This window comes from Salvia hispanica, chromosome 1, assembly GCF_023119035.1.
Source record: "Salvia hispanica cultivar TCC Black 2014 chromosome 1, UniMelb_Shisp_WGS_1.0, whole genome shotgun sequence".
Lineage (NCBI taxonomy): Eukaryota > Viridiplantae > Streptophyta > Magnoliopsida > Lamiales > Lamiaceae > Salvia > Salvia hispanica.
The window spans coordinates 6,242,992-6,259,835 of record NC_062965.1 but is presented as its reverse complement, the minus strand read 5'-3'; the positions used below and the strand labels follow the sequence as shown (position 1 = coordinate 6,259,835).

The window sequence follows — 16,844 nt, the reverse complement described above, 5'->3', positions numbered from 1 at the left end:
TAGAGAATCGACTAAAGAAATACAATCTAGATGGAGATTGATGCAATGAGAGAGAGGGATTTGATTTTGGAAACTTGTCACCGTTAAATTTTGCATGTCATACTCACTTCAATTAAAATTGACACTTAGACATCCATGATCGATACTACACCCTCGCCAAGTTTGCACATTTCTTAGTCATAAAATTTTAAGAGTTGTTGGTTGATGTGTTTAATTGAAGAGATAAAAGATGGTTGTAACTTTAAATAATGGTGAGGAAAAAGGCATTAAATATTTTAATCAGACTATAAATGTGAAATACTCTCTCCGTCTGTCATTAGGAGTCTTATTCATAGGCGGCATGAATTTTAAGAAATGTTAAGAAAAGTGGGTGGAAAAAAATTAATAGAATAAGGATTTCACTTATATATATTAGTTTTAAATAAAATGTGAGTAGAATGAATTAGTGGAAGATGGGACCCTATTACCACTTATGGTGTGAACCAGGACTCTTATTCACGGACGATCTAAAATGGAAAAATGAGACTCCTATTCGCGGACAGAGGGAGTATCATTTTTCTATGGGACACACTAAAAAGAAACAGGGATATTGGCAAATAACACCATGGAACTTTCAAAAAGTTGAGTTTTTCCCACGAATTTTGAAATTGGCAGATAATATCACGAACTTTACCCCGAGTTTGTTATTTCCCAACAATGAAAAAATTCCGGCAAATATTATCATTTTTTTCATAATTTACCGATAACAACTTCGAGAGTTTCAAGATTTTCAATATTTGAGAATAGTTTTTCTTGAAGCACACCCTCCAAATTTGTTCTTCGACCTATTAATTTAGCCGAAATTTTTTCATCGGTGGGAAATAACACACTCGGCGTGAAGTTCGTGATATTATTTGTCAATTTCAAAGTTCGTGGGAAAAAGCCAACTTTTTGAAAGTTACGTGATATTAGATGCCAATATCTCAAAGAAAAATGTGCATCTTAGTTGGGAGAAAGAGAGTAAGATTTAATTTGGCTGAATATTTGATCGCGAAAAATTAATACTTCCTCTATCCACGAAAAATAGAACACATTGTGAATGATACGGGTTTTAATGTGGAATTAGTAACGTTTGAGAGAAGTAGTGTTAGTGGAATGTGGGGTCCATATTATTAATAAGAGTTAATATAAAAAAGTAAGAGAGAAGTAGTGTTAGTGGAAACTGGGGTCCATATTATTAGTAAGAGAGAAGGAAAAAAGTAAGACATAAGTGGTTGAAAATTTTCCTTTTTAGATGTGCTCTATTTTTTGTGGACAACAAAAAATGACAAATGTGCTCTATTTTTTATGAACGGAGGGAATACTTCATCCGTCCCTCTATAGCGGAGTCATATTCCTTTTTGAGATGTTCCACTGTAGCTGAGTAATTATTTTTTTTTGGCAAAAAGTACATTACTATTTCTTCATCTCTTTACCTTTTTCCTCTCTACTTTTTACTTAACTTATTTAAAACAATTTTTCTTAAATCCCGTGCGGAAAAGAAATATCTGTACTACATAAAAATAGGACGGAGGGAATATAAACTAAAAGTTCATTTATTATTATAATACTAAATTCAAATTGATGTGAAAAAACCCAATTACTGTATTAATAGGTTGAGGGCCCCAAAATGGATTTTATCGATAGGCCCGTTATCAGCTAATTTAACTGGGCCCAAAATATTAGAGGTTAAAGTTAGGGTCGGGCCATGCCAAATATTGGGCCTACCCTACCCCATTCCAGACACATTGTTTGGGTCAACCCGTTTAATTTTTGTTGGATGTATATTCGAACGGAACACACAAGTGAACTGGATAAATTTGTTTATAGTAATAGGTTTGTGTTAAAATGACAGCACATCAATACGCTAGACTGTAATTTTTCTCATCTGCAATATCCAATACGTTAGATTGCAATCTATAGATTGCAGTGTAGCGTTCATACTATTGCAGTCTAGCGTTGATAATATTGCAGTCAAGCATAGTGTCACAGTGTCACTTTAAGAGGTGTTGTCATTTTAATGCACCCCTTATATTTGTATTACCGACAAATACATATTGTCCCATATATGAATTACACTATATGAATAAGCCAATCATGCGATTATTTTACTACATATCATCTTAATATAACTTGATCGTATAAGATTTGGTAACCAAAAGAATATTTTATTTTATAAAAGAGATATCATTATTATTGTTTAGATTAAAATATAAAATTATAACTTTTCAAAATTTCACGGTTGTTACATGATCAAAACTAAAACCAATATAACAAAATCAGATATTATAGTATAACAAAACAATACTTGATTTATGGTCAGATTATCTCCAACCATATCCCAAAAATAGGTTTTGGTGTAGAAATATTCTCCAACCATACACCAAACTCAAACCCATTTTTGGTGTTTTTTTTTGAAACAACACCAAATATGGTGTTACTGCAAAAAATTCGTGAGACAAACTCAAAAATGGTGTAAATTTTGAATTTGATGTAAATGGTTAGAGTAAAACTACTTTGTAGTGTAACATATACTAAAAAATGGGTTTGATTTGGTGTAAATGATTGGAGATGACCTTAAGAAATGATAATATCATCCTATTTTGACACGTCAGTTTTAATTTTAACCATCATGAAATAATTATGAAAAATTAAAAAGTTATCAATTTATATTCTAGTTTCAAAAGTTATATGATTATGGTAGTGATAAAATGCAAACTTATATATTGTACAAACTCAAAACTTTTCAACACAGTTTCAATATAATATCAACACAGTGTAAAATTTCAAGATTTTAATGTCAACACAGTATCAACACAATATCAACACAACATCAACCATTGACTACCGTTGAAATTCTGTTGACATTTTCATGTTGATGCTTTTTTGTGTCCGTTGACATTTTTCAATGGTCCAGATCATAGTTTTGAGTTTGTACAATATTTAGAGTTTTCATTTGATCATATTCCTATGCGATTAACTATATACTTTATATGACAAACACAAGTGTTAATATAGTAATACGTACCTGGTCAAACTTGTTACTAATGCTTCCAAAACTATTCTTCAAACTGAATCAAACTTGTAAGTAATGCATTCATGATTTCGTAGATTGCAGAAGTGGTCCTTCATTTCAAGATAATTCAACTCCATTTCTTCATCATCAACACAGAAATAAATAAATGCACCTTTTACAAAATTGATAAACCTTTCCCACCCATTTTCATCAAAACAACCCTCCTTTTCCAAAAAAAAAAAAGAAGAAGAACGGATTTGCATGCTTTGAAATCCTCAGTTTTATCATTTTCCAGTGGTGTTTAATTTTTACTAGTACTACTATTTCTCTTGTGGTTGAGGCGGCTTGTACGCTATCTCTAACTATTTGTACCTTTATTACCAAAAGGGAAAACAGCAACATATGTAAAGTCTGAAATTACGGCTTTATTTTTGAGGATAGAAATCTGTTTCATGAAGTGTCCATTTATTGCAGGATATGCGGGATATGACCAACTCAACGTGTTGAGGGGCCAAAATGTAATGAAAAACTACCGATGTGGACTGTTCATCTAGCTATTGATGCATATTTCCGATGTTTCACATATTTATGAATAATTTAACTAACTACTCCAGTACCTCCTTTCTTTGTGGGTTTTCATCTCCCTTTTTTTGTTTTATTTTTTTTAATAAATGGAGTATTATTATCAATTATTAATATAGCAAGTAACTTTAATGTACATGACAAATACTTTCAGCCTTAATTTGTGATTTTTAAAAACTACATGGGTAATTATTATCATAAAAGTGATGAAGTCCTGAAACATAGTTTGAATCACCAAAGGTTTTAAGTAAACCTATCGAGAAGACAAAAAATAGTACTCCACCTATGTCCTATACTATGAATGCTCTCCCACAAGTATTGAGGTGCAAAGAAAGATTTTAACAACACAATGAATTTGGCAATTCATTTCTTCCCCTATATACTTAACTAAATAAAACACTTGTTCGGACAAAACCCCAATCCAATTTTTAATACTACTAGCTCCTACTACATTAGTATTACCATCAATTTTTTAAAAAGAAACTACCTAGGTAACCAATTCAATGCCAAATGGAGTAATTTCACCGAATTGTAAAATTGGGTATTGTGTAATATTGTTAATATATACAATAAGGGGTAAGGAGTAATAATATATAAGTTTTTGTTAACAAAATGGAGAAATTAATGGGATGGGTGTCGCTGTCGAGGAGGAGCCCCATGCTGTTTTGAGTCGTCTATTTCTTGCCTCACTCACTTTTGTGAGCATTGCTCGCGACTGCAGTTGCTGCACACACTCACGACTCACCGCCCCTCTCTTTAATTATTTTTCTTTTCTTTTTTTCATTGGTCATCTTTGGATTCTTCTCTGCTCTTCCATAATTCTTACACATTATCACATGCCTCCTACATGATTTCACTGCACACTATTCTGTTTCTCATTAACAACTCTAAATCACCATTATAAAAATTCTCTAACAACATTAAAGAGACCATGATATTTTTTTTTTTGGTTCAACACTTATATAAATACTATATTGCTTTCAATTTCTCTCATTTCCCAATGTGTTTGGATAGATTGTTTGTCCGAAACAAGGAATATGGGATTTAGTACAGTGATGGCCACAATTTTCATTTTTATTTGGAGAGTTTTGTATTGGTATTGGGAGGAGGCATGGTGCCACTTTAGGAAGGGTAGATTTTCCAGCATTAGCAAGATTTGAACCAAATTTAGGGGTTTTTAATGTGGTCTGGGACATTGGTGCAGAAAATGAAGTGACGGGTCATGTCTCACCAAAGCTTTTCAGTTTTTTCTTTTGGTCATTGGATGATTCCAATACATTTTAGTTAAAGGGACAAATATAGCCATTTTTAAGTGGGGGATTTTTCATTTTTAACATAGGTGGTCGTTGTAGAATTTGGTCACAAACATAGCGTGCATTCATTTCATTAAACACAGATTTGATTTGAGACGTCATAGTTTTTAGAAATTGACCCTTCTAAAAGGGGTTATCCATTCATTTATAGAGGCGGTCGTGATCATTAATTTGTTGACGTAGGATAAGAATGGGTTTCAAATATAATCTCACAATGTGTGGGCCATAACAATAATCGGACTTCCCCGATTACAATAAAGAAACTTTAGGTCTACTCTAATACTCCCTCCGTCCCAAGGAAGATGATCCTTTCCTTGGGCGGCACGGAGTTTTATGCAACTTTATTTTGTGTGTTGAGAGGAGAGAGTAAAGTAAGAGAGAGAGAATAAAGTAGAGATAAAGGTGTTTCCATTTTAAGTAATGGGTCATCTTAGTTGGGACAAACTAAAAAGGAAAGTGGGTCATCTTCAATGGGACGGGGGAGTACTTTATAATACAATATTAGAAATGGGTTATTAACCTTCTATTTGAATGGATGTTGATATTTTTTTTATTTTTTTTTTTAATTTATGTTGGACTTATCTTGCTCGCCAATTTTAATGGCTTTAGAAAAAAAAAGGAGGGAGGAGTATTTGAATATGACTATAAAAGTCTATTGAGCTTACAGATACCCCTTCACTAGCTAATAAGTCTTCGCCCCGGCGGATACCTTACATATAAGGATTGTTCAGTTTACAAGATTGTATCTCGAGATTAAATATGTAGTGTGTTCAGTTCATGAAATTGAATCTCACAACTCAATCTTACGTGGACAATCAATGAATAATTAGTTATAGTCAATTCCCTTCATTAAAAGAATTTCACAACTCAATTCTAGATTATATGTTTGTAATATTTTATTAGGAAACCGACACCACCGCAAAAAAGGACTATTTGAGCAATGAGGTCCATGACTTCATGGAAAACAATTAATCTCCAACAGTTACACTTTCTCTTGTCACAGTAGTAAGTTCTGCAAAAGAACCAATCATGAATCATAAAATATTCATGTATACATCATATGCATGCAGGCTACATCATTTATATTGTCTTTCAATTGATGCAAGCCGCTGTGTAAATATTATGACAAATAGTATATATATATGTATGATTATGAAGCAAGAATATTCCTCGATGTGTACCCCAATAGTATCAATTTGACATTATCAAGTTTGTGCTACATAGAGTTCAATACACATCAACATGTATAGCATATATATAAGACTAGTCAATATGCATATGTTTTTCATGGAGCACCTAACATGGGATATATGCAATGGACAGTAATAACTAATAACCAAATCCAGCTCTCCTTTTGCATGTACATATGTTAAGTAGCACTCCATATATATTAGTATGTGCAGGGGTAAAAATGGTAGGAGAATGAGAGGGAGGGGGGCAAAACATCGATATCATATAGGTAGCAGAAGGCAAAGTAGCAATTGCCAATAAGTATGGATGACATCATCTTTTTATCTAAACAGTTACTTCTAATCATTGCAAAATATATCAATTCATTAAATTCAATTTTCATAGAGAAAATTTGATTTGACAAAAAATGAAGGATATGTACAAGTTTACTTTTTGTGAGTGAAAAATGGAGGTCTCAACTAAGTCCCCACCATCTACTCTACCACCTCTCTCCCCCACCAATTCACTTGTTATTTTCTCTGCAACTAAACTCATCAATCAAGGTTTTTCCTCCTCTTCACAACATGCTAGTGGGATCCAGCTTGTCTACTCTAATTCAATACTTTCTTCCTCTCTATTTGAATACTCATTTTTTATTTATATTATTGGCTAGGAAAATATCGTTCACTTACCTAGTAAAAATGAAGCCTTGATTTGCTCATATCTATTGTATTGCAATGTTTTAAATCTTATAAAAGATTTCAAGAAAATGAAATTGGTTTGAGCTTAGTGCCCTATTTTTTATTCATGATGACAGAACTTTCAAGATCTGATGTACTCCCTCCGTCCCAAAGTAGATGTTACACTTTCTTTTTTAGTTTGTCTCACAAAAGATATTACATTTCCTTTTATGGAAAATGTTCCCTCTCACATTAATATAAATATACTATTTTCTCTCTCCATCTAACACACAAAACAACATTTCCTAAAATCTCATGTCATTTTCCAAGTGTGGCATCTACTATGGGACGGAGGGAGTATTTATTAGAAGTACTATATCTCTTCAGTGAAAAGATAGCATAGAAACCATCTCTTCAAAGAGATTCGACGTGACAAAAACTAGTAAAATCAATAAATAGAAGTCAATAGTAATTACTACTATTAGTCTGTAAAGTCACAATTGAAACTTCATGTATCAAAACCATTTATCTCTGTATCGATAAAGAAATGCACCATCAAAGTAATTAATATCTTCTACACCCTGCCCTCACCCACCAATAATCATTTAAAACTTCTACTCAATACAAGCATGAATTAGTCATGGTATAATTGATGTGGTAGAATGAGTTATGAATATATAAAATAGAATTTCCGTGTTCAATATTCTCATTATAATTCTATGATTTATACGTTTCTTTTATCGAAATATCGACATTTCTATATTAATGATCATTCCGTTCTCTATCTATGGATTTACAATTCTCGTTGAGCTAAAAGAAAGATTATTAGTTTGAATAATTTAGTATCATTATCATTATCATTATCTTTTTTTTATTATTGGTAGCTAGTTAATTTTGCTAATATATAGTACAGTATTTAATTTAATTTTAGATTGATTTGTTCAAGGAAAAATGAAGTGGTCCATCTAGAATTACTAAATTGGAAGGCACATATAGTTTGGAGATCATCAACGATAAATGTGGACACTTTCGACATCTTAAAATGCATAGAAACACACACACATTCGTGCACTCTTGGAAACATCAATATCATGTATACCACATTTTTTAGTAAAGAGATAAAATTAAATATCCGCGGAAAAAGAGAATTAAGTACACCCACTTTTTAAATTTAAATGCAGTCCAAGTTAGATAGGGATTTTGCAATTCTCAGTGGGCGTATATACCATTTTGTCCATTGATTAATTTATATTCCAATATTAACTACTTACACAAAATTCGTTTCTTAAAAATAAGATCTTTAGAAACGATCCGAATTTTAATGTAAATTTAGTAGAGATAAAAAGAAGAAAATGTGTCAATGAAAAATGGGTCTCATCTCATAGAAAGAAAGAAATTTCCTGAAGTAAAAAGTTTTTTAATTTTAGAAAACAAAGCAAAAAGGAAAGAATTTCATTTTTTAGGAAACAGATCTATGGAGTAAATTTATTGAAAACGTATTAAAATTGAATAGGATTGTGGTAAAATATAACCAATGAGATTTAAGTATGTTAATTTAGAGTTCAAAAATATCTCAATACAAATGACCTAAATCGAATAGCCCGCTATTTGGCGAGGCTGAAAATTTTTAACTTCTCATTGTTTACTTTTAAAATTTTATAATTTTTTCAAATTATTGAAAGTGTAAAATAAATATTTTATAAAAGGGATATTGACATCTAATATCACGACACTTTCAAAAAGTTGGGCGAACTTTAAAATTGACAAATAATATCACGAAAAATTATCTTCAAAGATTGAAAAACTTGAAGATCTCAAAATTGTTGTCGAGAAATTACGAAAAAAAAATCTATATCATAATATTATTTGTGGGAACTTTTTCATTCGTGGGAGAAAACAAACTCGGGGCAAAGTTCGTGATATTATTTGCCAATTTTAAAGTTCGTGGAAAAAACTCAAACTTTTTGAAAGTTTCATGATATTAGATGCCAATATCCCTTTTTAAAATGTAACTGGGCATATTTATTTTGATAGAATATTGAATAAATCATTCTACCACATTCATAAAAAAGTTTTTCCACATAATGTCAAAATTACAAAATGATAAATTATTTAGAAAAAATGGGTAATTTTGCCTCACTAAAAGTTATACTACATAGTATTTCAGAGTCAAAACACCAATTCGTATGTGTATTCATATAGTCTGAACATTGTATGTATAAATTATTTAATCCTATTGTACAGTATATATAAGTTCACATTACTTGTAAGGTAGTGATGTATGATCATGATAGTTAAGAATTAATGTTAATTTTCACAATATATATATCATTAATTTCTTTAATGAATAGTTGATAAAAGAAAATTGGGTATTCATTATTGATAACTACCAATTTATCAATGTACATACATGAAGCTACAGTTCTTTTTAACCAACCAAGGTGCTAAAATAAAGAAAAAGTATTCCAAAAAGAAAACAAAAGAGGGAGTGTGACTTTATGCTTGTTTATGGAGTATTGGAGTAGTATACCTTGAACAAGGCTAAATTTCACAACACATTACACTGTTGACCTGTCATGAAAAAATCTTTCAAGTCACAAATCTTTAAAGAAGAAAAATGTTTGTGAAAAAAGGTGCATACTTTTCTAGAGGTAAAAGTCATATACTGAATTCACTTGTTCATTTTACTCCTAATTGTCTGTATTTTTATTTATTTTGCAGGGTTCAAGTTTCTTGATTTTCCAAACTCTAGAGGATCATTACTCCTCCCTTCCACCATTGCCAAATATCTCTCTCTCCTATGCAGTGTATATATAGACCCAAAAACTCACCAGCTCTAGCTGTGTCAGCTAATCTCTGCTGAACCCTAATGAATTAATCAACTCAAAACAAATTCCCTTCAATTCCACCCTACTCCTATTATGACAGAACCTTACTATAATTTCTTGTACAACTGTAGTTCCCCTCTCCACTCAGATCACTATTCCCCCTCCACTTCTTCTTCAAACCCTCATAGCACTAATCTTCCATCTTCATCTTCATCACCAGAAGCCCTCCCTCTCCTCAACACCCTCAACTCCTCACAAGAATCATGTAATATCACCCCCATCAAGCCCGAGAAACATTTCAATTGCGACCAAAATGTGACGGTAGCACTACAGATAGGGCTCCCTAGCCCTAATTCTGACCCGGGCTCTGGGGATTCTCTGCTCGGAGAATCCCCGGAGAAAGACATACTCTCCGGGCTGCCCTTGAATGGGCTCAACATGGGGCAGTACTGGATTCCCACCCCTTCCCAAATCCTCACCGGTCCTACGCAGTTTTCATGTCACCTTTGTTGCAAGACTTTTAACAGATACAACAATCTCCAGGTATAAAACCCTCTTTATGGCTTTTGATTTTGAGAGGAGAGAGAGAAGAGAGATAGTGGGATATGTTTGTTTTAAGCTAATTTTTGATTGCTCACATGATCTATCTTTTCTTGATTTGATACATTCTATCAAGTGTGCCCTTTTTTAGCTAAAAAACTGTGTATTTGTTGGCTGTATGATTTTGGGATTACTCTCTAACTTGTTTTGAAATTTTAGTATTGTGAAATTAATCAAAAACAACATGGAAATCCCAAATGGGGGTGAAATTTTTCTTTCTTTCTTTCTTTGAGATATTATTGGCCGGGCAGCTTGTATTATTACTTGTCTTGTCAAGGAAAGCAAAAGTTAGTTTGAGATCCAATCAACAGTGTCTTGTGTCAATCAGTCTCATATGTTTGTCTTTTCAATCAAATCTTGAAAGTAAAGCTAAAAACTTTTCTGAGTTGAAATAAGTTGCACCTTAATCCAATTTCACTTCTCATTTTGATGGATCTGTTAATTTGATAGTGCAATTAATATACGACCAAACTAGGTATATCAGTTTTCTTCCTTCTTTCCTGTTCTTGTTGTGGCTAGTACTATAAAACTCTATCTCTCTCATTAATTCATTATGGTTTTTCCATTTTTTTGTAACTGGGAGATGGGGGGCCTGAGCTTAAATGTGTTGAACCTTTGAAATATGTGCATGAACACTGTTATCTCAGCCAAAAATCATGTGAGGTTGAAAATAAACACTGACAAGTTGCAAAGGTAATACTAGTTGTTTCAGTATATGTTTCTATCTGTTCAACTGCAAAATGTAAAGATCCACTGCTCTTACTGCATGAAAACTCCTGATTAATTAATGTCTGCTCATCCAATTAATTCAAGAAATCGAGAAACGAATAAATTTTCTACAACGTTTAGAGTTGGTTTTTCTTTTTAGGCAGTCTTGAAATATTTCATAAACATACCACAATTTGTTTATTTGTCTAGCAAGTTAAATAATTAACTTTGGTATTTCACTTCATTTTTAGAGCAATATATTATCTCGAATTCTTGTTTTTATTTTCCCAGCTTATTATTTGAATGTCCTCCTATGTTTGTATATATGTATATCCATACTAGAAATATGAAATAACTTTCCAGATTTGCAACTTGCAATCACATTTCTCTTTTTAGGATTTCAAATTTGCATTTTTCAATTTTGGATATGACAAATCGAACTCACTAATTTGGCTGGCTAGGTTTGATCAATTGTTTGGTTAGTAGTACTCTCTCTGTTTCATAGCAGTGGATTGCGTTTCTTTTCGGCATGCGATTTAATAAAAATTGTGTAAAGTGAGTTAAATAAAGGAAGTATAAATAAGAAATGAAAAAAGTTGAGATATGAAAAGAATAAAGTAAGAGCGAAGTAGTGTGTTGATTTTTTCTAGAAAAGGAAATTACTTCACTATAATAGAACGTATCAAAATGGCAAATGGGTCCACTACTATGGGAGTAGTAAGTTTCTTGATTCTCCAATGTGGCTTATTGCCATTGTATCTTTGGATTTAGGGCTGTGTAATATGATTCATTTTATCCTAAATCAGATAGAGAAAAGAAAGGAAGGAATTAGAATCATAGCTAGGTCAAAGTGGATGAGCTCATATTTAATTTCCCCTTCTAGGTTAATGCCCCAATTCTAAATTGACAATTAATAGAGCCATAATTTGTAACAGAGGATTCCAACTACAAACTAATGTAACTCCCTTGATCAGATGCACATGTGGGGCCACGGATCTCAGTACAGAAAGGGTCCGGAGTCCCTACGAGGCACGCAGCCGACAGCAATGCTGCGGCTGCCGTGCTACTGCTGCACGGTGGGGTGCAAGCACAACGTGGAGCACCCCCGCGCGCGGCCCCTGAAGGACTTCCGGACCCTCCAAACGCACTACAAGCGGAAGCACGGGGCGAAGCCCTTCATGTGCCGGAAGTGCGCCAAGGCCTTCGCCGTGAAGGGCGACTGGCGCACGCACGAGAAGAACTGCGGCAAGATGTGGTACTGCTTCTGCGGCTCCGACTTCAAGCACAAGAGGTCGCTCAAGGATCACGTCAAGGCCTTCGGCCCCGGCCATGGCATTGCCGACGGCGAGGAGGATGACTCCACCTCCGAGATTGAGCAAGCTGGGGATGATCAATCTCCTCACAACACCCACTTTTAGTCTTTTACTATTAATTTTAGTTATTGTATGTTTAAAGGTTTTTTTTCGTTTGTTTAAATATGGAATGTGTTGTGTTTGGGAGGTGATAACAAGCTTGCACTATATATACAGTTAGTTGCTGCAAGATTTTTCATTCTTTATCTTTTAGTAATACTGTTAATCAGGCTCTTCCTCCTCTCTAATTGTAAATGGCATTCCTGTTTGTGTGGTGGTTGGTTTATTGTATCAGTGTTTTGAATATGGCCATAGATTTTCACTTTTTTGGTACTATCTGTGAGCACATTATAGCCCAACTCACAATTTAACTGCTATTTATTATAAAAAATAATTTTTAAAAATGAGTTAAATCTTTAAATGATACTCCCTCCGTCCCACAAAGATTGTCCCACTTTGACCGGGCACGGGTTTTAAGAAATGTAATGAAAAGTGAGTTGAAAAAGTTAATAGAATGTCGGTCCTACTTTTATATATTAGTTTTATAATAAATTGTGAGTAGGAATGGGTTAGTGGAATATAGGGTCCACTACCAAAAATGGTAAAATATGAAATTGGACAAACTTTGTGGACGAACGAAAATGGAAAAATGAGACAATCTTTGTGGGACGGAGGGAGTACTTCTCTTCGTCCCCAATACGTGTCTCACGTTGATTCAACACAAATTTTAAGAAATACTCCATAATACTTAAAAAGTAAATTGAAAAAATTATTAGCACGTGAGTCTACGTTTAGTTTGAAATAAATTAAGGTTTAATAACCAATTAATACAAATACTATAATTAAATAACCATTTATAAATTAACCCATTATTTTTGAAAGATTGTTTTTTCAAATTATATACTCTCTCCGTCCATTATTAGGAGTATCGGTTTATCATTTTAGTTCGTCTGCTATTATGAGTTTCAATTCACTTTAACTATATATAGTAGGTTGACTCAACTTTCCACTCACATTCTATTATTCTCTGCCTCTAAAAATAATAACTTTTGAAACAATACGGGTTTTAATGCAAAATTGGTATAGTAAGAGAGAGAGAGAGAAGTGTGTTTAGTGGAAACGGGTCTCATCTCATTGCAGAGAATGAAATTTCCTAGAATAGAAAGTTCTTATTTTTTAGAGGACGAACTAAAAATGAAAGACTTTTATTTTTATGGGACGGAGGGAGTATAAAATTAATGTATATAAAAAGGGGACATTCCAGTATTCCACTATCTTTTTCTACTCACTTTCCTTTATTGTACTATTTCTTAAAACCCTTTTTGAACTCAAATGGGGACTCCTAATGATAGATAAAGAGGGATTACTACATTTTTTTTTTAAAAAAAATTCCCTTTTTAGCCAATTATTTTTATTTATAATACTTTTATATTTTATTTAGTTAAAATTGTAAATTTTCAGGTTACATTAACATAAAAAAAAATATTTGAACAGTTAAGAACTTCCAATTATTAACCTTTGATTATTTTCATAGTATGAATTATTCACTTCATTGCGTGCGGTTGATTTTTTTAGAAAGAATTTAAGAAAATGATTTTATTAAGTTAATTGGAGTAGAAGATATAAAAAGAATAAAATAAGAGAAATAATATATTTTATTTTTAAATTAAAAATGGAAATCAATCCCTTATACTCTTCCCTAGAGATATTTCATTTTCTCCATTTGTTTTAAAAAGTTGATATTTCCCCCGTCTCAGACAATTCGATCCAGTATTTTATTTTAGGTCGTCCCACATAATTTTTCTCATTTCACTTTTACTATTTTTGGTAGTGGACCCCATATTCCACTAACTCATTCCTACTCATATTTTATTATAAAACTAATACTAAAATAGGATCCACATTCCACCAACTTTTTCAACTCACTTTCCATTAGATTTTTTAAAATCCGTGTCGGGTCAAAGTGTCCCAAATTATCTGGGACAGAAGGAGTATTAAATAGTTAAAATTAAGAGAGAGTAAAGTAAGAGAGAATAATGTATAGAAGAGTCTTATCTACAATATTCTCTCTCTTACTTTATTTTTTCTCCACTTTAACTATTTATAATTATTTTTCAAAAATTAGTGGGCAAAATGAAATGTACGAGGAACGGACGGAGTATTTACTTGCATGGACCAGTGACAGATTTAGCATAGGCCAAGCCGCCGCAGCTCTTGGTCGGTGCTGGACCACTAGTTCTTCCACCGGAAATTACAGAGGCTCTGGTGCGCTGCATCCAATTGGCGACTGTTGTATCTTGAGGAGTAGATGAATTGGGTTAATATGTTTGGTTTTTGGGCTGTAAAATGTTTAGTAAAATTTAAGTGCTCTATAGCCCAATAGCATTTTGTAGCCCTGTGGTTTGCCTTGAGTCACTCGCTAGTAATATTATTTGAATTTTGGTTTAGTGGCAAATTCCATTAAGGCATTAACTATCATTTAGAAGTAGAACTTTATATTTAATCAATCGTTGACCACTAATTAATTTAACTCTCTAACTCTAAACCGTCCATCTACTTCTTCTTTTTCAATTAATTTATCAAAAAATTTATATCAATTTCTAATTCCAATTCATGTAATAGTATCTAATCCAATCCCGTAAAAATATGTGCACTTTTTATTTTCGTTCGTCCCAAAAAAATATGTGAATTTAATTTTAAGTAAGTTATAGTATCAATTTAGTAATGTTTGTCTCACTATCTACTAATAATACTTTAACTATCAATATCATTCTCCTCCTTATTCTTACTTTACCATACTATTCTTTCCATCTCTCTTACTTTACCAATATTATCTTAATTCCCGTGTCATACCCATTATCCATATTTTTGGACAGAGAAAGTATTTTGTATTATGCGCTACGTATATGAATTTAATAATTCATATAATCAAGTGATGAAGTTATTATTTGTATTACTATTAGATAGCGTTTTATTTTTTTATATAAAAAAATTTATATTAATTGCTAATGTGACAGAGAAAATATTACTACGTTTCAACTTTGCAAATACATTATGTAAAATTGAATATTTTATAAGTAGTAGTATTATCTTTAAAAAAAATCAATCATGTCTCCGTCATGGACAACTAAAAAATGGAAATTATCAAAGTTTTTCATTCCCAAACTAAATTAAATCTATTTTTAACCATTGGAGCATCCCCATCCGTACTCTTACATAAGAGCATGGAAGTGGGCTCGAACCCACTTTTACTCCTTGTCCGTAGGCAAGAGCATAACACTCACATTCAAGCTCTTCCGCAATGACAAGCTCAAGAGACTCAGCATTCTATTATTCAATTTAAATGCTTCAATTACTAAAAACATTTCTACGATATAAAAATACATTAAAATATAAAAAATACATAATTAAAATCCTAGAAAATAAAAAAAATACATATATAAAATCCTACAAATTACAAATTACATAATTAAAGACTAAAAAATACTCCCCGTGGAAGACTAGTCCTCTATCCTCAATATTCTTCGGAGACCCCGTATCATTATCACATGTGTTGCAAGTTGGTCGGGAGTCATATTAGACCTATCGGCCGCATTGAGTTTACCCAAGAGGGTCCACAACGACAGAATAGATGAGAATTGTGTAGTGTGGTTGGAATTTTTTTGTGTTGAAGTGGAGGTATTTATAAATAAAAATGTGAATTTTGGGGAAAAAATTGAAAAATAAATTAAAAGTGTGTAGAAAACGGATACTCCCTCTATCCCACTTTAGGAGTCTCGGTTGAGTTCGGCACGAGTTTTAAGAAATATAAAGAAAATTGATGAAAAAAAATAGTGGAATGTGGGTCCTACTTTTATATATTAGTTTTATAATAAAATGTGATTAGTGGAAAAAAGGTGAGTGGAATGTGGGGCTTATAACCAATTATAGAATATTCTAACCGGGGCTCCTAAAGTAAGACATCCAAAAATGGTAAATCGGACTCCTAAAGTGTGATGGAGGGAGTATAATTTATTGGGAAGTGGAAAAATATTTTTTTTATTTAAAAATGATTTTTTTAATTAATTTCCAATTTTTTTTTTTAAAGAAAAAAACAAAATTGTCAACGGCTATGCCATTGGCCAATTGCAGTCCGCCACGTAAGTCTGCTCAGCGGCACAGACGTGCTCTTATTTAAGAGCACCATCCTGCCGCTCGCATGGACGGACAACGTGCAGCGGCGTCCGTCGGCCTTGCCGACCACCACTGCTGATGCTCTTAATGAACTACTACAAATGCCTTAATTCCTAAAACTTAAAATCATGTGAAACGAGCTGTTTGAATCCATTGACCGACAACATAAGATTGGCTAAGATTTAATCAAATTTTTTTATTAGGCGTTATCATCGTGTAATGATTTTTTAAAGAGAGTTGAAAACCGGACGACACGAGGCCAGCTATACTGGAGTCTGGACTGACAATAAAATTAGTTAATAACAAAATCCATCTCCATATGAATCACATTATTTCACTCAACCAAATTTGTTCCTAGTTCCTACCATCTCCATATGAATAATGACGGCTTTTGGTGCTGTGTT

The 16,844-nt window shown here is 32.7% G+C and overlaps 1 protein-coding gene across 1 annotated transcript; it reads left to right on the top strand.

Annotated features, from left to right (window-relative positions):
- The first annotated feature begins 9,500 nt into the window (after nucleotides 1–9,500).
- On the top strand, nucleotides 9,501–12,508 carry LOC125212274 (zinc finger protein WIP2-like). The gene is made up of 2 exons (XM_048112390.1): nucleotides 9,501–10,150; nucleotides 11,890–12,508. Exons 1-2 carry the CDS (start codon nucleotides 9,701–9,703, stop codon nucleotides 12,331–12,333), a joined length of 894 nt encoding a protein of 297 aa, XP_047968347.1. The 5' UTR covers nucleotides 9,501–9,700; the 3' UTR covers nucleotides 12,334–12,508.
- The last annotated feature ends 4,336 nt before the right edge of the window (nucleotides 12,509–16,844 follow it).